The sequence below is a fragment of the Malaclemys terrapin genome, chromosome 10 (assembly GCF_027887155.1).
Source record: "Malaclemys terrapin pileata isolate rMalTer1 chromosome 10, rMalTer1.hap1, whole genome shotgun sequence".
NCBI lineage: Eukaryota > Metazoa > Chordata > Testudines > Emydidae > Malaclemys > Malaclemys terrapin.
This window is the reverse complement of record NC_071514.1, coordinates 83,852,137-83,872,081: the sequence shown is the minus strand read 5'-3', so window position 1 is coordinate 83,872,081 and position 19,945 is coordinate 83,852,137. Positions and strand designations below refer to the sequence as shown.

Below are 19,945 nucleotides of genomic sequence, written 5' to 3'. Positions count from 1 at the left end.
TTATGGTAATTGCAGGGCCATCCCCCTCTAGGATACTAGTTCAAATCCAACCTGGGCTGGCAACTGCTGGAAGTGGCATAATGTTAAGTGACCCGCTTGTTTCACTCTGGTTCCCAGTGGACACAAAGGTCTGTATCACAGCAGGGGTTAAAGACGGAAGGGCCATTGGGAGCAGAGATGGGCCAGAACCAGAACCAACACACTCAATTTGAACCCCACCCCCAATATTAGGCTCTGGAATCATTCCTGAGCCCTATGGCTGGCCCTTGTGTCGATAAAACCCTACAGCCCAAGCCCCCCAAACCTTGGAAACATTCTCCTTCCAGATCAGCTCCAACCCTGGTGGTTCAGGCCCACTCTAACCGCAAGCTAAGTGCCTTCTTCCCTCTAGAGGTGGGCTGGTTAAGTCCAGGGACACTGACTGGGTGGTACATGGGGGAAATTTGTCCTGTTTCTTTCCCATACTGCTCTGGGGATCGAGAATCCAGCTCCATGTACGCCCAGTCTGGAACCTAAATCCACTGAGTATAAAAAACGAACATCAGTAAAATAACCCAGAGGACAGCTCTATATCCGCAGTAACGACAACACAGCTGCCCCTGGGGATAATGTCCTGTGCAGCCCTGGTGAATTCATCCCTGCTTCATTAGTGTCTTCTGAAGCCTATACGATGATATGACTCAGGCACCTGGAGTATCAGAGTCATTTCTTGGTTCCATTTCCTCCAGCTTTAATGTCTCTCTGTATAATTAGAAGATGCTGCTCCATATACCACCAGCCTGGTGGGATCAAATATGCAGTGAGAATTAAAAGAGAGAGAGAGAGAGAGAGAAAATCAGCAACTCAACTACCAGGGGAAAGATTGTGGTGTAGTAAATTATTCATTGGTCAGCCCCCACCACCTACCCCCCACCCTGGTGGATTAAAATTAAACTATCAGCAAGATCCAGGGTCTTCTATCCCCACTTCCTACATCGGATCTCACGTCCCACTGACAATACCCAGGGTTCTTCCTTGACAGTGGAGGCAGACCCAGCTCCTGAAGTCAAGTTGGCCTTGGAGTTGGCTTTACAGGGATTGTTTATGAACAGCCAGTGGGGTTTTCCCTGTAGGGGTCCTCATTTATGGAGCCAAGGGGTCACAGGGTGGGCTTGTAGCAACCTGCATGGAACTTGGAGGGAAGAGCACAGGCTGCGGGAAGGAAGTGTTTGGAGGAGGCACGAGGAAGTCAGTCTGTGTGCACATGGCTGGAATGCCGGCTGCAGGTACAGCCCTTCTGTCAATAGCTTTCTCACTAAAGAGCCAGTTTGAGACACATGGAGTCCTCCCATCTTATTACCCAGCACATGGGGCATGAAACCAGGCCTAAGGGACCTCCACAGAATGCCCCAGCAGAAGGGGAGTTGCCAGGCTGAGGGTGGAGTGGAAGCGCTGAGGCAGCGTGGGGGTGTGGCTGGGGCAGACCTGCACCTGGCTATTCTGCACCCCTCCAAAGCCCCAGAGGGGCCACTGAAACAAGGTACAGGGTAGTCCCTGCAGAGGGGAGGCCTTAGCTGTCTTCCCTCTATTCCAGCACCAGCACAGGGAGAAACCTGGGGCCTGGCTACTTCCTACACCCTTAGCAGGGACAGGAAACCACCCGGAGTAGTTGACTGCACAGGCTGAATACGAGTAAACAGCTTGTGGCCCAGCCCGGTGCTGCTGCACCCCATCACACACCTCGATACCCCTCCCCGTCCCTCCAACCCCGCTGGAGCTCCCCCTCCCCCATTTCCTCTGTAGCCTTCCTTGCGCCCCCGCATCTTTCTTCCCTCTTGCTCTATACTGCTCTTACCCTCCCTCCTCTCCTCCCTCCAGGGCCACCCTGCGCTGCTGCCTTTTAAACAGCTTGGCACTGGGACCTCAGAAGGGACTCGGCCAACCGTCCCCTTCCCGCTTTAGTGGGAACCTATTGCTTGAATCCAAATGGGTTGGGAAGGGAGGACAGACGGAGAGAGGGATTCAGGGGCTCTGGAACATCAGTTCTCTTAGTGATAACAGGACCTAATGCACATTGACAGGTGTAGACATAACTCAGATCAATGATGATGGAGAAATGACTGAGAGCGAGGCTGGGAAGTTGTTCATTCACACAGGCTGATTTGGAATAATACATGGATTATGATTATGATTTATTAATATTATCCTTTGCCCTCTTATGGCAGATTTCATCTGAGGAGTCATAACAGCTTAGCAACCGTTAAGACTCACAGTGCCTTGGCAAGGTAAGCCAGTGTGATTATCTCTACTTTATTGAGGCAGGAACCAAGGGTCCAAGAATGTAAGTGACTTGGGAGCCTAGAATGTAAGTGACTTGTCCAAAGTCACACAATAGGTTAGTGACAGAGTTGGGAACAGGATCCAGGCGTCCTGACTCAGCCCAAGGTGGCATAAGACTTTTCAGGTACGCAGCACAGACAGGTATCTTGAGAAAGAAACCAAACAGAGGGTGTCAACTTGAGTTCATTGTTCATTTCCACGTCCAGGGCAGGATCAGGAAGGGGAGCATGGGATGGGCTTAAGAACTGAGGAGGAGAAAGAGGCCAGGTAGGTCGAGGGACAAACATTCCTGGAGACAGTGGCAGCAAAAGGGAAAGCTAAACTATCACTAAAAATGCTGCAAGGGCCAATATACTGGATCTTACCCTCTGGATCTTCTTTCCTCCTTGATCAGTAACCTTTGACAAGTTTGCAACCACAATCCTCGGGGGAGTGAAGTGCTCAACGCAGCAGGAGCTGGGGTAAGCGGTTTGTGACACTGGTAACTGTTTAGTGCCTTTGCTTCTAGAGAAAGGCTTTGCATTGCATCTGGAGGCAGAGGAATCTCTCCTGTGACCGTGGGGTGAGGAACTGCATGAAACTAGCAGCAGAAGATATGGTGGGGAGGGGTCAACACCTACAAAATATCGATGCTGTGCATCTGGTGGGAATATACAGCGGGACTCCTGCACTCACATGGCACCTGATTCAAAGCCTACAGAAGTCAGTGGGCTTTGGGTTGTGCAGGGATGGGGAAGGGCAAGAAGGAAATGACCTTTTCACAGCTAGTTTCTAAGAGAAATTCTTCGCCCCCCTGTGACGGAACAAGGTGTTGTGTCCTTAAATCCTTGGATCCTTAAATCAAAGCGTTGAGGCTCAATAGTGAGGACATACCTGGGAGCTTTGCTGATCATGCCTGCCCTGCCTGGGTAACCATCCAGGACAAACTAAACTCCCAGCCTTCTGTCCCAGCATGCAATGGGCTCAGTGTAAAATTTTGGCTAGAATTTAGATAGGGGACAGACTCCCTTCTGCTTGTTCCAAAGTCCTCCTGCTTTCCCCAGGGTGTGGAGAAAACTATCTGATCTCTCTTGAAGTGGAAGTGGAGGTGCTAATGTTCACACCCCCATCCTCCTCTCCTCACGGCTCCTACACTAAAGCCTCAATCTAAGCAGATGAAGAAACAGAGTCAGAGGCCAGCCCAGTGATGCGCCGAACACGGTGTGAGAAAACGTTTTGACTGCTAATAAAGAGGCCAGACACCAGAACACTCCTCTAGAGCAGATGGGAGTTTGCACTGGTATATTTCAGCAAGGTCAAATGTGCTATGAATGAACAAGGTCTCAGAGATAAGACGCATCAATTATTGAAGAGTACAAAACCTCCAGCATCAGCAAAAGTTGCAAAATCACTGGGCTGGTGCTTACGGGACAGATCTTTGCAGTAGGTGGAGTGCATTACAGGCTCAGCTATCCAGGCAGATGGTAGGTGACAAATACAGGTTGCTGAGGAATGCCAGCAATTTGATCATCAGGGACCAAGATAAAAAAAAATGACTTAGACAAAGTGTGGCAGGGCACTGCTAGGAAAGTCCTTAATCAGCTCCTGCCACCCTAGCCCCAATCAGGGGCAATGGATTGGGGCTGGGTAAATAGCCAGTGCTTGGAACTGCCCGCACCTGCCAGCCTCATCACAGGAGCAAGAAGGCTGGGAGGAAGTGGAAGAGGGGGGGTGGAGACCAGGAGGGGAAGGTCAGGCTCAGATGGGGGAAGGAGCCTATAGTCTGTTGCTGGACAGGCTGGTGTGAGGCCAAGCCATGTAAACAGTGGCAAACTGGTGGTGGGAAACGGATACAAAATAAAGAGCACAAGTGTTGCACCAGCTTGGAGCATCCCTGAGTCTTTAAGGAGTGGGGCTAAGGAGCCGAATCCTACGGGGCGCAGCGTGCATCCCGTTACACAAAGGTTTAACCTGTCTATGTGACCAGTAGTCGATGCGTTCCTATCTGTCTGGGATTACAGAAAGGCCCCGAGAACTCTGCAGCACCACAGGGCTGTTGCCAGTCCAGATGCAAGCTGAAGAGAATTCTGCAGCCGCGAGGAAGCATCTCTGCCTGTGAGTCCCTAATCTGGGGGATTTGCTACAGTCTGCAGGATCCCTAAACAATCCACACTGCAGATCCAGGGGTGTTAGACAGACACTGCCAAACTCCGCTCAAGAGGTCTTTTACAAATTGCGGGGTTAGCTGCACGCAGCAACCACATTTGCCTTTGGCTGATTTGACAGTCAACCTCCGTTTGGACCCCATATTAGCAAGTCTCCATTCGGCAGCATTAGCACAGTGATCCACAAGAGAGATCACTCAGCTGATGGCAGTTCAGTCTGGCCAAGTGAATCAGAATGAAACGACGCTTGCCAAGGCATCCTGAATGCCAGAGATTCTCATAGTAGGCTCAAGGAAGAGTGATTAGCACTGGGAACGTTTGCCAAGTGCCTGCAATGCCCCTGTAAAATGGGAATGCAATAAGCTCACTTGCCATCTTTTGCAGACTCAGCGTTCTGGAAGAGTTGGTTCCTTGGCCTCAAGAAGATTGAGAATCGCTGGTGCATGGGAAGGGCTCTGCCTCTGACAGGGTTGCCAACTCTGGTTGGATCTATTCTGGGAGGTTTCATCCCCTGACGTAATAGCATTAGTGACCGACCTACTGTCGTCTAAAACTCTTTCCCGACAGAGCCATCATTTTGCCGTTGGTGGAAATAAGGAGCATCGTGTGAATCATACGTTCACATTTTAAGCAGGTTGCATAAATAAACAATATTGCAAAATCTCCAGTTGTACGGTAATGTGAATCTTATTTGTAAATCGCGAGATCGGGTTCAGTTACTTAGCTTGTTAATGCACGTGTAAATGTTTGCGTGTAGGCGTGCATGGGTGCGTTAGTTTATTCCATTGTTTTAAAATACAGAAAACTATAGCATGCCATTAGAAAATGACAGATACAGCAAAACCTCATTGATTAGACTTATGGAACGGAAAATGCTCGATGACACAAAATGTGTTTTGCTGTAAATTCATCAACTTTGCGAAGGCAGTTTTTAGAGTGTGTGTGTGGGGGGGTCTTTACAATGACCACTGGTGTAACAACAGCTGTGTTTTGAAGAGCCCTCACCATCATCCATTTCTGTTCTCTTTGTTTGAAAGCGCGAGGCAGTTGCAGTGAGCGTAGACTAAAGAGACAACGCGAACGTGCCCGCATGCATGTGTAGATCAATGACGGTGCACAGACTTTACGTCATGACATAAAATGTCGCACAAGGTAAAGAAATACAAGCACAATGAAACAGCTGGGCAGGCAAATGCGCATTACCATGGCATTTTAAACACTGGCTGGGCTACTGTATAAATCGGATTCAGCGTTCAACATTCATTTCCAGAATGCCCCATGATTTATCTCCTGGATTGCTCTCCGCCGTCTCCTGGAGATTTATATGTAATCCCAAGAGACTCAAGGGCAATCCTGGAGGGTTGCCAACCCTACTTCTGAAAGGGATTGAAAATGACCCCATAGGAAATAATGGGGTGTTTCAGACCCAGCGGTAAATCCCCGGGGAGGGGGAGAGAGGAAAATGCATGAGATGCGATTGCTGAGTTTCTGCTGAGTGCTGCCTTTGGAAGTCCGAGGGCAGAGACGTGCTAAGCACACGCACAGATAAACGGCCCCGTCCGTACTCAGGTTAAATCAGGAGTGACTCCTCTGAAGCTAATGGAGCTGCACCAGGATAAAACTGATGGGAGCGGTGACTTGAGGCCTGGACAGTGGGCCTGATTCTGATCTCATGTAGACGGCTGTGAATCAAGAGCAGCTTCCCAGAAGTCAGTGGAGTTACACTAGTGTGGAACTAGTGGGGGAGAGAGGAGAATTGGGTCCCAGGGGTAACTGCACCGACATCATCGGTGTAAAACCAGTCTCAGGGAGATCAGAATCAGGCCAGTATCTTGGGCACTAGGGCAAGCTAACCTAGTCCTACCTGCCTATCTAGGCTGCAGGCATTTGGACTAGGAGCTGTGTGTAGCTGTTCGAACAAACTCTGTCTGTGCAATGGAGAGCGTAGCTGCAAAGTGACATGGTGGGTGGGGTCAGGTTCTCAGCCTGAGAAGAGTGGCTCTAGATCGCTATCAGGGAGATTTTTTACTCCTGAGACAGAATGGGGGGCTTAAGTCAAATCTCTTTATTGTGCAAGAATTGCAGCCTCTTTGAACGGCCCATGCGAATGAATGCTTATTGGTCCAAGGCCGAAATCCATCCAGGAAAAGGGGATCAGTGAAGCAGAGGCGGATTAAGGTTTCCTGGGGACCGGGAACAGGGGCCTGAGCAAGTGGAAGAGCTCCACCTCCCACTCCAAATCCGTTCCCCCCCAGGAACTTGCCCAGGGAGAATATGAGATTGCTATTGATTATTACTTTGTGCAGGTTAGCCATGCCCAGGAGTGTAACAAGCAGTTCAAAATATGCCACTTCAGATGAGCGAGGTCTGGAAGTGTCCTTCAAAACTCTTTGCAGCAAAACAAGGCAAACTCCATTATTCTCCAGCGGTGCTTGCTCGCTGCTGCAGAGCCCGGGTTGCTATCAGCCCTGTGCCATTCAGATTTCTTCAGTGTCCGGCTGAGACATGAAATGTCTGGCGCATCAGGCAGATCCCCCGCAGGTTTGTGTTTAATGAAATAGTCAGCTCATTTGAAAGGTCACAGGGGAAGGTTATGAGGACTCTTATAGAGGGAGCTATTTCTAGTCAAACAGGGAATGTCAAGATAAACATTATGGGCCAGATTCCAATGTCAGCTACCCCAGGGTAAATCCAGAGTAACTCCTGATTTGCACGGCTGGGGGAGTTACTCCTGATTTGCACGGCTGCAAGAAGGGGAGAAAATCAGGGCTCAATGAGGAGGGGGAGTAGGACGAGAAGCCAATAGACGAATAAAGTGAAAGCAGGCCCCTGCGGCACCTTGGTGTCCAGCAGCGATAACTCCCCTAAAGCGGTGGAGTCCGCGCAGGTTTACACGGGTAGGGTGACCAGATGTCCCGATTTTATAGGACAGTTCCGATGTTTGGGTCTTTTTCTTATATAGGCTCCTCTGGGGTAAGCGAGAGGAGACGCAGCCCAGTTCCTTGCTCGGCTCTCACTCTGCGGCCCCTGCGGGTGGCAGATTGGTGCAAGTGACACGCCCGGCCCCTGGCACCCAGTGTAAGTGATCACAGCACGGGGGGGGGGGGGTCACACCCCAGCTACCCCCCCGGTCCCTTTCCGCAGCGCCTCCGGAGCCCGGCACAGGGCGGGGCCCGGCTCCCCGCGCCTTGCCCGGCAGCGCCCCCTGGCGGCCCGTGCGCGGCGGCCCTGGCCCGGGGCCCGGCGAGAGGAGCCCGGCCCGGCCCCGCGGCCAGTCGGCGGCGAGCAGCGGCCATGTCCTTCTGCGCCTTCTTCGGCGGCGAGGCGTTCCGGGGCCACTTCCAGCCCGGTAGGGAGCGCGGCGCCGGCGGGGGCTGCCCCGAGCGGCCGGCCCGAGCCCCGCGTCCGTAGGGGCGGCTGTCGGCCCGGGGAGGGGCGGCTGTCGTGCGTAGGGGCCGGGCTCCTGGCCATAGGGGCGGCTGGGATCCCCCTGTCCATAGGGGTGGCCATTGCCCATAGGGGCCGGGCTCCTGTCCATAGGGGTGGCCGGGCTCCCCCTGTCCATAGGGGTGGCCGGGCTCCCTCTCTCCATAGGGGTGGCCATTGCCCATAGGGGCCGGGCTCCTGTCCATAGGGGTGGCCGGGCTCCCCCAGTCCATAGGGGTGGCCGGGCTCCCCCAGTCCATAGGGGTGGCCGGGCTCCCTCTCTCCATAGGGGTGGCCGGGCTCCCTCTCTCCATAGGGGTGGCCATTTCCCATGGGGTGGCCGGGCTTCCCCTGTCCATAGGGGTGGCCGGGCTCCCCTTGTCCATAGGGGTGGCCGTTGCCCATAGGGGTCGGGCTCCTGTCTATAGGGGTGGCTGGGATTCCCCTGTCCATAGGGGTGGCCATTGCCCATAGGGGTCAGGCTCCTGTCCATAGGGGTGGCTGGGATTCCCCTGTCCATAGGGGTGGCTGGGATTCCCCTGTCCATAGGGGTGGCCATTGGCCATTGCCGTAACCCTAACCCTTTGCCAGCCCCCTCCTGGTAACACGGGGCCCTGATCAGCTCAGCCGTGGGGCCTGGGTATGAGCTCCCCCAATCCCCGGGTGGCTGCACAGAACCTCAGACCCTCTCTGCAGGGCGCTGCGCCCCCAGTGTCTTCCCGTCTCCTGGCGCAGGGTGACTCTGAACTGGATCCTCCCCGGATGCCAGCCAGGCCCCACTAGTCACATGACTCCCCCGGAGGGGCACAGGTGTGTGCAGAGCCCCCTGGCACCCAGGCCAGTGCGTGGGAGTGGCAGGTAGCTTGGACTGCGCAGAGCCTGGCTGGGTTGGGCCCAGTCTTGCTGGAGAAAGCGCGCCGGGGCTGGGGTCAGCAGGAGGTGGGTGTAGACCAGGGCTTAGCATGGACTTCTGTTCTGAGCTGTGCTTGGGCCAAAGGTGCGTAAGGAACAGGCCAGTGTGTGTGTGTGTGACAGAGAGGACTCAGAACTGTGTCATAGGCCCTGTACTGCTTGTAGCTAAATGGGATTCTCTTTAGTTCATGTGACAGAGGCATGCGATTTTGCAGCAGAACGCTCTGAGATTTCATCCCTTGCTACCGCCATGAAATCCTGAGTCATATCTTGGCCACTGGAAAGTGACAGCAGGTGGCGGTAGGTTTGGTTAAGCTGTGTAGGTGACCTGTTGGTGTATCCTGGCCTGTGTCCATGTTTAGCAGGGCTGTATTGTAAACCATCCTTTGAGGTGATCGTCTCTGACCTTGCGCGCTGTCTGGGCAGCAGGATGCAGGCGTTACAGGTGCAGCACACACGCGATTGAATTTGCCACCCGAAGTTAACCCGTCATTTCTCCTGTCCCCCTCCCCAGGCATTTACGTCTGCTCCAAATGCGGTTATGAGCTGTTCTCCAGCAAAGCAAAATACCAGCACTCGTCGCCGTGGCCCGCCTTCACTGAAACCATTCACGCCGACAGCGTGGCCAAGTACGAAGAGCGACCGGGCGCCTTGAAGGTGCTGATGAAAACCTCGTAGAGAGTAAAGCAGAAGCTTGCCAGCTCTCCCTGACTTGTTTCTGATAAAGGGACCGTTCCAGTGCCTGCTGCTCGCTGTCCGAATAGCAGCACAAAGGGAGCGCCCGTGGGTTGGCCCCGGTTCATTCGTTTTCCTCCCTTGCATCTTCTAGGTGTCCTGCGGCAAATGTGGTAATGGGCTGGGCCATGAGTTCCTCAACGACGGGCCGAAGAGGGGGAAGTCTCGCTTCTGAATATTCAGTAGCTCGCTGAAATTCATCTCTGCAGGTGAGGGCTGTACCCGGACGGTCCCTCTGGCTGGGGTCTGCCTGGTTTGGTTAGAGACTCCAGTGGTTTCCAGGGTTTGAGCGAGAGCATGTTTAATAAGAATGCATTTGTCTAGCATCCGCGTTTGGTGTCTCCATCTCCAAGGACCAGTGTTAAGGCCGCCCCCCTCCCCATTCCCAAACACAGCTGGGGCATTGAGAGTACCCCTGGGAGCATTCTTGATCAGGCCTGCCTCCTGGCAAGGAGTGAGGTGCCTTCATTTGTTTCCCTCTTTCTTCCACCTCTGTTAGCGAGACAGCCACTGTCCAGGATCATGGCCGTTGTGGCAGAAAGCGCCCAGGGGGCCTCAGGCTGACCCGATTAACAAATACCAGGAAATGTTCTTCCCTGGGGCCCTCTCTGGTTAGGTCAATGGGAACAAGAGCAGGCACCAAGCTAACAAAGTGATGAGGCTGGAGCCGCGTTGGTAAACTCTCCTGGGTGTGGTCACACTGATCTTGTTCTCTGTGAGATTTGCGTTGATGAGCTGTGTTGTGCTTCACGTTCAGTTAGAGGGTGGCTGGTTTTTATTAGGTCATTGGCAGGGCCGCCCAGAGGGGGGAGCAAGTGGGGCAATTTGCCCCAGGCCCTGCAAGGGCCCCGCGAGCCCTGGCCCGGTGGCCGTCCGGGTCTTCGGCAGCATTTCGGCGGCGGGTCCTTCAGTGCTGCCAAAGACGTGGAGCAACTGAAGGGCCCCCCACCGCCAAAATGCCTCAGCCAAGCTTGTGGTCTGGGGAAAAATTCCTTCCCAGCCCTGAAGTGGAGACAGCACAAGCCACTAAGACCTAGATAAGCGGGGCAGGATGGGTTGGCTGCTGGAAACCAGCAATCAGGAAGTAGCCCTGTGCACAGGGCTCCTATCATGGCTCCAAATCCTGCGAGACCCCAAACCTACCCTGGAAGTGCAGTGTGGGCTGGAAATCTCACGAGCCCCATCCTGTCCTTTTGCCCTCTCTCATCACGGGAGGCCCCAAAACTCACTCAGCTCAGGGCCTTCTTAGCTAGGTAATTCCTCCTGTGTCTCTGCCCCATTTCAAAATGTGTTAGAGACATTAACGATGGAAGTTCTATAAAAGCCTTGTTAGAGAGGTAAAGATGCCCCCCATTTTACAGATGGGGAAACTGAGAACAAGAGGGTTTGATCCTGCTGCCAGGGGGGTTCTGCAAAGCAAGGAGCAAGGTTCTGAGGGACTTGCCCAAGGGCAGAGAGGGTGCAAGAGCAGAGCCCGAATTAGAACCAAAAACTCGGCGCATCCAGCTCGGCCTGCTAGTCCCCAGACCACGAAACTTGTGAAATATTAACTGTGTTCATCCAAACTTCCGGTGTGTAATTAGCAGGGGATTCCAGAGGAGTGGTGTCGAAAGGCTGACTTGTTGATTTTGTTTCCCCCTTTCTCAGACAAAGCGGAGCAGAATCTTAAGAAGTAAGCGGGCTGCCGGACTCACTCGCTGCTTATAGTGGACTCCTACACGCTACCCATTGTTTCCTGTGATAACGGTTTGGGATCAAGTGTCTGTGTGCTCTAAATGAGAATCTAGTGAAGCAAAGTTCCTCCAGGCTTCTGCAATACAACGCCTCCCATCAGAGATGGGTGCTGGGTGCTGGTTTGTCAGCTGGGAACATGAGGTTGGGGGAGCAGAAGGGAAATGGGACACTGATCTCTGATTGCCTTTGCTCTGTCAGGTGGGTTATCTCTTCCCTAGAGCGAATGTGGCACAAGGTGACAACTTCTGCTTTGAACCATCTGGTTGCAAACTTGTACATAGTCAGGACCCTACCAAATTCACGGTCCATTTTGGTCAATTTCACGGTTATAGGATTTAAAAAATTGTAAATTTCATGATTTCAGATATTTAAATCTGAAATTTCATGGTGTTGTATCTGTAGGGATCATGACCCAAAAGAGGGTTGGCGGGAGTTACAGGGTTATTGTAGAGAGAAGGTCATGGTATTGCCACCATTACTTCTGCGCTGCTGTTGGTGACGGCACTGCCTTCAGAGCTAGGTGGCCGGAGAGTGGCAACTGCTGGCTAAGAGCCCAGCTCTGAAGGCAGCAGCGCAGAAGTAAGGATGGCATGGTATGGTATTGCCACCTTGACTTCTTCACTGCTGCCTTCAGAGCTGGGCACCTGGCCAGCAGCTGGCGCTCTCTGGCCACCCAGCTCTGACCAAAGTGCAGAAGTCAGGGTGGCAATACTGTGACCCCCCTACAATAACCTTGCACCCCCCGCCGCCCACGTCCCCTTTTGCGTCGGGATCCCCAGTTCGAGAAACGCTGGTCTGCCCCATGAAATCTGTACAGTACAGGGTAAAAGTACACAAAAGACCAAATTTCACAGGGGAGACCAGATTTCACGGTCCGTGACTTGTCCCCTAAACATAGTGAATGGGGGGGAAGCAAATGCTGTAACTCCTTCTCATCCATCAGACCCTACCCCCAGCAATCCCATGTCCCAAAACAGCCCAGCCTCTGACCAGTACCAGCTACTGAATTCCTTCTCTCCTGTCCATTATAAGTAGCGTGCACGATGGGTGAAATCTTGGCCCTGTTGATGTCAATGGGAGTTTTGCTGTTGTCTTCAAAGGAGCCAACATTTCACCCTTTATTTCCAGAATGAAATACGGAGATAATGGGTGGAGATTCGGATCTCTTATGCCCATGTAAATCCAGAGTTACTGCATTGAAATCAGTAGGGAGTGACGCTGGATTTAACTGAGATTCGAATCTGGTCCCATTCTCACATGCTATTTTCTGGTCTGGGATCATGGTATGAATTGCCCTAGGTAAACCCTTCCAGGATGGTTAGGGTAAGGATGTTTGGATGATCCTACCAGATAATCGCTCTGGGTATTTTATCTTTTTTGCACACAATAGAAATAATTTTAGAAGTTGATTTGATTTTATTCTGCGTTGGGCCTGATTCTGATCTCGCCGTGTGCTGGTTTTATTACTGTGTGACTCCACTGGCCTTAGCAGAGTTATTCTTGATTTACACCAGAGTAAGGGAGCTCAGAATTGGGCCCTTTCAGCAAAAACTTGCATAGCTCAGGCTTTGGAAATCATGTGTGAATTACCTCTAGATACTAAAGGGCTATTATATTTATTTCCCCTTGAATCAGCACCTCATTCTCCCCTTCACCACACTGCCCACTGCCGTTCCCTTGGGCTGGAATGTGCGTATCTTCCTCCAAACCCTAGACCCTCGTTTGTTCCTTGATCAGTCCACAGGGACACCAGTACAAATGCACGACGGGGTTGCTTTCTCCTCCTTGAGTCTCTTCGGCTGTCTCCTTGGAGGGGCTCCATTCTGCTCTGTGACGTTAGTGTAACCCCGGGGTGCGGCGGTGGATTTATGCCACATTAAGGTCCTGATCCTGCTGCCACCGAAGTGGGTGGCAAAACTTCCACTGGCTTTGGTGGTGTAGGATCACCACTGACCCTAAGTGAGATCAGAATCTGCCCCCCAGCTGGACTGGTGCAGCTCCAAGTGCCATCTTGAACCTGCATCCGTGACCGTAGAGCTCCAGGAAGCCCCCCTTTAACCACAGCAGCCCTCTTATGGAGTGAAGATTGGAGGTGCACAGCGCAATAGGGAACTGGGTCCACCCCCGGTGGGCAGAGGACTAAGGCACGCTGATGGCAGTATTACGGTTCATCTGCACTGAGGGGCACTTTACAAGCTGCATTTTGCCTGCTGAGGTGCAGCCCAGGGGCGGAGGGGAGGTGACCGGGACCCCGTACAAAGAACGTGACATCCCAGCTTAGCACTGGGCCTTTGCTGCTGCTGCTCTTGTATCTGCCTCTGTAACTGTCAACCTGATAATAAACCATTGATTCATTGTCCCGGAGCAATAACTTGCTTTGTGAAGCATTCCTCATGCTGACCCCTGCGGGGAATAAATCCCAGTTTTCCTCTTCTGTTTTCTGCATCCTCACTGTATTGAATGGCAGGATGAGGAGGGAAAAAACAGATTTATTATTATTTTTGTCTGAGTGCCCAAAGATGTGCTAGACACGTCACAGTCACATGTCTGAGATCGTAACCTCTTTGGGTCAGAGACCCTGTCTTCCTCGCACAAGCCTGGCTTGGAGTACAAATAGCAAGTTTTGTATTGCCACCCGTCACCATCGTCTCTAGGCCCCTTCCCCATAAAATCGACAGCGATAGCGAAAGCGCTAATGGACTGGACACTCGGGCACTTCTTCCCTTTTGGGGTGGAAGCTCTGTTTGGGAGAGTTTCTGGTTCTGAGGTTTTAAAAAGAGTGTATTCGTTTACTTTGTTTAGGTTTGTTTGTTTCACGGCCATTTTTGTCTTTTTGGTTGGCTGGGGTTGGTTGGAAAGAAGGGAGAGTCAGTGCTGGGGCATTGTAATGGTGAAAGGGCCTTTTGGAAGGAATCTCACCAATCCAGTTGCAAAATTATAGCCCCAGAGTCACGCACAGGAGGAATCTGCCTCTGAATGGGTTTGTTTATTCTGACAAGCTCGGATACCCTGTCTCCTGTGGACAGTTACGGAGCTTCCATCTGGCTGACTCGCTGGAAAAGGACAATGTGGACAGACAGACAGACACACACACGCGCACAACACACACTTTTGGTCAAGAGCGAATGCATTAAAATATGAAACCAAACCGAGAAGTGTTTTCAGTAGCAGTGGCTGCAGCGTGTCAGGCACATTAAGTTCTGAGCGTGATGCAAGCTTGATTGTTTTACAGTGGGTCTGACATCGGCGTAATTTTCTGCACAGCATTTGCCATCGCTCGCCTCCATGACTGTCTAGGTGGCTCTCTTTGACCGCTCTCTCCTTAAACTGGAATCTGCCTGTGTCTGCTCCTCATGCCTCTGCTAGGGTGAAATCTGCCTTCTGGGATGGTAGGGAGCCAGTCAAACCTTCCTCCGGCCTTTGCAGGGGGGAGCACACCTCTCTTGTTTTCCCTGATGCACAGCTCTGACTCCAGCTGCTACCAATATTGCTGCCTGTGCTCTGACTGTACATGGGTGAGCACACCAGTTCTGGCTCAGTTACACTGGTTGCTAATCAGCTTTCTGTATTAGGTCCAAGCTGCTGCACAACTGATGAAACCTTTGAGCCAAGCTCTTCCTCTGATCTGGTCACCTCTAAGCATCGGGCCAGGTCATCGGCTGCTGGCCCACTTGTAACTCCAGGACCTAGCCACCACCACGTCCAGGGCCACGTCTGCTTCTTGCATTTAGCACTGCTCCTGAAGAGCCTGCTTGGACATGGCTGGGACCCCTCCCCACTTCCCGAAGCAACGCTGACGACTCAGCTTTTGGGTTTCAGTCATTTTCGTGCGGTATGGAATTGCTGTGCACCTCACCGGGCCTCTGGAGGGCAGGCGGGATGTGAGTTTAGAGCCTGGGCCTGCAAAGACACATGTGAGTGATGTTACTGACGCGCATCGTCCCATTGAACTAGATGTTCAGGCTCAGATGGAGAAGACAAAAGGGGACAGTGAGGATGGAATCGGGGCAGGGCCCAGGCATAGGAGGAGACACGGGTGGGGCAAAGTCGTGGACAGCTTTGGAGACCAGGAGCAGCATGAGTGTGCTAGGGAAGTGGAGTGAAAGTTGCTGTCCTAACTCACCTCAGTGCCTGGCAGCCCTCCCTGGGAAGGGCCGGCTGAAATCTTGTGGCCTCATTTTCGTCCTTACTGTTGTAGCTGCAGGCTGAAATGAAGGCTTCCCTGCAAATCCACTCTCCTCCCCACAAGCACCTGAATCCAGTTTCCTTCCAAGCCTTATTTATTAAAAAACAAAACCTGATTCATTTTCCAGCCAAGCTGTTGTGTTTCAGCCTTCAGCCCCGAGCCGTCTTCTAGACAGGCAGCGGTGAAGGTGGGTCCAGTAGAGCTAGACTCTCCTGAGCATTTGTACAGGGTGGGGAGAACAGCCTCTTAGGTGACCTGGTCATTGCTTCGCTTGTGAAAACAGATTGATACCTCGTAGCAAGCAAAGATTCGCTCTCTCTCCAAGCTCTCTTTGCTGGGAGGAAACGCAGAATCATTTACAGCAACGCAAAGATTGCAAGGACAACGTCCCTGAACCCCGACTTAGAGCGTTGGACATGACGCTGTCTGCGCCGACGTAAACTACGGGGGAATGCTGCTGGCCAAGACCACAGTCCATCAGGAAGGCTGGTGGGGGGGTCCCCAAGACTGGAATAACAGGGATGTCAGGACGGAGGAGGGTACAGCCTACAGGGTGGATAAGGGGTGTGTTGGCAGAGTTTGTGAGGAATGGAGCATCAGGGAGCCTGGATTGAGCACACAGGCCAGGATCAAAGTGCATTGGGTGAGCTCCATGGGGGGAGCTCAGAACTGAAATAACAGAGGTTGCTGCTGGAGAAGATTGAGGTGCAGTGGCAGAGCTGTGGGTGGCTGTCGAAAGGGGGCAGAATTGGATTTGTCTTATCAATGATTTAATATAGAATAGTGCCGGCGGATCTGTTAGTATCACCGATTTTCTATCCCCCAAACTTCAAGCTCCTGGATTCTTTGTAATGCCCCCCCCTGTCCGCCAGCCAAGCTGAGTATTCTCCCCTTCACTCTGGCTCAGGCCCTATTGTCCCTGGAGTTAGTTTCTTTGTAAGGAAAAGATCTGATTAGTTCAGCCTCCAATAGTTGTATAACAGAGAGAGACTTTACTAAGATTGTCAGCTCTTTGGAACAGGGACCATCTTTTTGTATATATGTTTGTACAGCACCGAGCACAATAGGGTTCTGGTCTATGACTGGTGCTCCCGGTGCTCTCACCGTACAAATAATAATAATAATTGATAATTACTTCTTTTGCGCAGTGGCAGTATCATAGCCAATGAGGTTAATCTGAGGTGTGATTATTGCTAGTTGAAAACTTTTCAACTGGGTTTAATGTTGACTTGCTGTACCCCAAACAGACACTAGGGGGTGCAGTTGCTATTCCAAATGTCCCCTTTGCCCAAAGATGCATGTAGATGTTGAAGTTTTTCCACCGGTGCCCTTCGCAGAGCGAGCTGACTTATCATGAGCGTCCATTAAAGTGACATTGCTTGTGAGCCGTCACAAAGGAAAGAAGACCCATTAGCTGGGAGCAAGGGCTGTAGGGGGACTGAGCGGATTCAAGCCTTAGAAGCAGGGATTTCGAAGGGAAGTAGGAGGTGTCTCGCAGCCCACCGGGGAATGGACTGACATGGCTTAGTGCTGAGGACGACACCAGAGCCCTGCAAATGGGCATGATGTGCTAACAGAACACGGAGTAACAAATGCTCCTTCCCCAGAGAGCTTACACACCTAAGCCCCGCCACCAGCGCAGGAAGCAGGTGCTTGGGGCGGCCCATGGAAAGGGGCGGCACGTTCGAGGTCCCTCTCGGAGGGACGGACCGGCCACCGAAGAATGAAGCGGTGCGGTAGAGCTGCTGCCGAAGTGCCGCCGATCGCGGCTTTATCCTTTTTTTTTTTTCCTTCTTCGCTGCTTGGGGCGGCAAAAAAGCTGGAGCCGGCCCTGCCTGCCACCCAGGGCTGAAACCCTTCGCCTTGGCCAGCAAGTCTAATGCCAGCCCTGGCGACCCCATTAAACCGGGGTCCTGACCCCCAGTTTGAGAACCGCTGCTCTAGTGCATAAGCAGGGCTACAGATCTGGTCCAGGAGTGGGGGGAGAGCAGCATAGCAAGGATTCATGCAATGAGAAGCTTTTAAGGGGCAAATCCTGCCCTTCCCTCAATACGACGTAAGGGCCAGGCCTTTCGCAGGCTGAGTTACACTGTGGGTGCCTAGAGCTGAGAGAAGCTGCAGAACTGGTGTGTGTGGGGAGGCATAATGCAGGATTGCGCTCTGCGGGGTGGGATCTGAGCAGGGCAGCGTGGAGAAGTGCGGGCTTAGGAACGGGGATGGCTGGTGGATCCATACATGGCCTGAATTCCCCATGACCCCTGGGGTGGAGGCCCCCTACCCCATCTCTCTCCCACATCTGCCAATTTAGGGTCCATCCCTTGAGCACTTGTGCATGTGGGGCCTTTGCCTCCTGGGTGGTGGGGTGCCAGAAGGACAATCCCCTCCCTCTGGTCTTGACCCAGTGAGCACTTCTGACAGGTGTGAGGTGGTTGTGATTCCGTGCGAATGTGAGCAGACCCTCCAGGGGGGTGCAGATGAGGGTCCGTGCTGGCCTGAGCCCTGGGCAGTGGGGAGTCCCAGGCCCCCTGCTGGCCCATTCAGTAATGGCTAGTGAGAAGGGGGTAGGGTATGGGCTGAACAGTCAGCGACTTAAGCATGAACTTCTAACAAAGAGCCGAGCCTCCCTCCTGCTCCCAGCATACACAGCAGTGATCTTGTTAGGGCAGGGTCAGGTTTGCACACCCCGTTCTTGTGTGCTGCTACCCTCTGTCCTTTGCGCTGTGTGGGAGCTCACCCCAGGCAGTGCAATTGAAATGCCCATCTACTATCTGGGCCTGATCCTGAAACCATTGAAGCTGCTGCAAGGGCGGGCGTTGGCTTGGACAGCAGCATTGGCACGAGAGCAAAATGAACAGGACGGCGAGGATCTAAGTTTTCTGAGTTGACGGCACCTTGCACTATGATGACCCCGCTCCCTTTCTATTGCCGGGGCCTTGTGCCCTGCTTTATGCCGGCAGAACTCAGTGTCACTCTGGCCTGAATCCAGCCCAGGCGTTGGAGCTGAGAATTACGTTTCCCCAGCGTCCTGCTGTTCCAGTTTTGCAATCTGCAGGCTGCCCAGTGAGCATTAGCTTCTCTGAAGGCTCCTGGTAGGCTTCTCTCTGCTTGGATCAGCCAACAGCTTGGGTAGCATAGAATAAATGCTCATGACTTGTTTGGAGTGAAAGGTCTGGATTATGCCTCCTTTCCTGGCTTTGTCACACACGGAACGCGCTAAGGATTTCGGTGTTAACTAAAGACTGTTCCAATGAGCACACGAAGCCAGGAACAATAGGTAGTCACAACCCAAAGTCTTTGCAGGAGTCTGCAAGTCTGCTGCTTCCCCCTTTGCCCCTTTCGTCACAGTCTATACCTTGATTCTCAGTTCGCTGGCACGGTGCAGCATGTGCCTATAAATCACGACCTGTTTCCTTGACGGGCATCGGTGAATGTTATTCTGTGCCAGGCGAATTGCTGACGAGTCCCAGCAGAGCAAGGGATGAGGTATCTGCTGGGATAGCATCCGGGGCAATGAGTGACGAAGATTATTTAAGGTCAGCCACAGCACCTGGTGGCAGGGCGCAGATGCCTCAGCTGAGAGCCAAGTCGCTGCTTTGATCTCCTGCCGGCATACAGGGAGGGCTGGCGAAGGAGGACTGAAGGTCCAGGCAGGCATCCAGAAGGGACACGGGGTACAGCTCCCCAATGGAGAGAGGAACCTCCGTGGAGGCTGAGTTGCTAAGGGGATGGCGTGTAGCCAGGGCTCTCTCTGATTCTCTCCCCCTGCTCAGTCTTTTGGCTGCTGAAGCTGCTCTCCTGCACCTAGACCAGGTGGCTGGGTGCCTCCAGGTGGCTCAGGGAGCGGTAATGAAAGGAAGAGCTTTGGGGCTTTGGTGGGTGCCAGTTTGTTTTGATCTATATTGGGCCGAATCCTGCAGTCCTTCCAAATGTTACACTCAGGCAAACTCCTAGGCACGTCTCTGAGCAGGCACTGAGTAAACCTGGAGTAAAAGCCGGCTGAGGACCACAGGGTCTGGCCCACTGGGTTTTGTAAACACCGTTATGAAAACAGAATGGGGAAAACGGCAAGGAGCCCAGTTCTACCCCTGTCAGATGGGGCCTGATCCTACAATGTGTCTAGCCCCTTCTGTGATGCTCTGACCATCCTCACTTCCCTGTGATGTGGGTGGGAGTTGCGGGCGCTCAGCATCGCACAGGATCAGCCCCTAAGTCAGACAATCATAGGAATGTAGTCCTGGAAGGGACCGGTCCAGCCCCCTGCGCTGAGGCATGACCAAGTAAACCTAGACCCTCCCTGACCAGTGTTTGTTCAGCTTGTTTTTAAAAACCTCCCTTGCTGCAGACTAAGCCCATTACGACTTGTCCTGCCTCCAGTGGACATGGAGAACAGCTGATCACCATCCTCTTTATAACAGCTATCAACATATGTAAGTCAGAATTTAGCTTATGCACTAAGACTGTGAGTTCTTCCTGTTTATTCCCAATATGC

The 19,945-nt window shown here is 52.7% G+C and overlaps 1 protein-coding gene and 1 pseudogene across 2 annotated transcripts; both read left to right on the top strand.

Moving 5' to 3' along the window:
* The first annotated feature begins 7,692 nt into the window (after positions 1 to 7,692).
* On the top strand, positions 7,693 to 13,629 carry MSRB1 (methionine sulfoxide reductase B1). 2 transcript variants are annotated; one of them, XM_054041182.1, is made up of 4 exons: positions 7,693 to 7,812; positions 9,316 to 9,458; positions 9,631 to 9,745; positions 11,184 to 13,629. In XM_054041182.1, exons 1-4 carry the CDS (start codon positions 7,758 to 7,760, stop codon positions 11,210 to 11,212), a joined length of 342 nt encoding a protein of 113 aa, XP_053897157.1. In that variant the 5' UTR covers positions 7,693 to 7,757; the 3' UTR covers positions 11,213 to 13,629. The 2 variants fall into 2 exon arrangements, with proteins under 2 accessions (XP_053897157.1, XP_053897158.1); XM_054041183.1 differs by lacking the exon at positions 11,184 to 13,629 and having other exon boundaries at positions 9,631 to 9,711.
* A 2,963-nt stretch (positions 13,630 to 16,592) lies between these two features.
* On the top strand, positions 16,593 to 16,671 carry LOC128844998 (U4 spliceosomal RNA; annotated as a pseudogene).
* Positions 16,672 to 19,945: the final 3,274 nt, after the last annotated feature.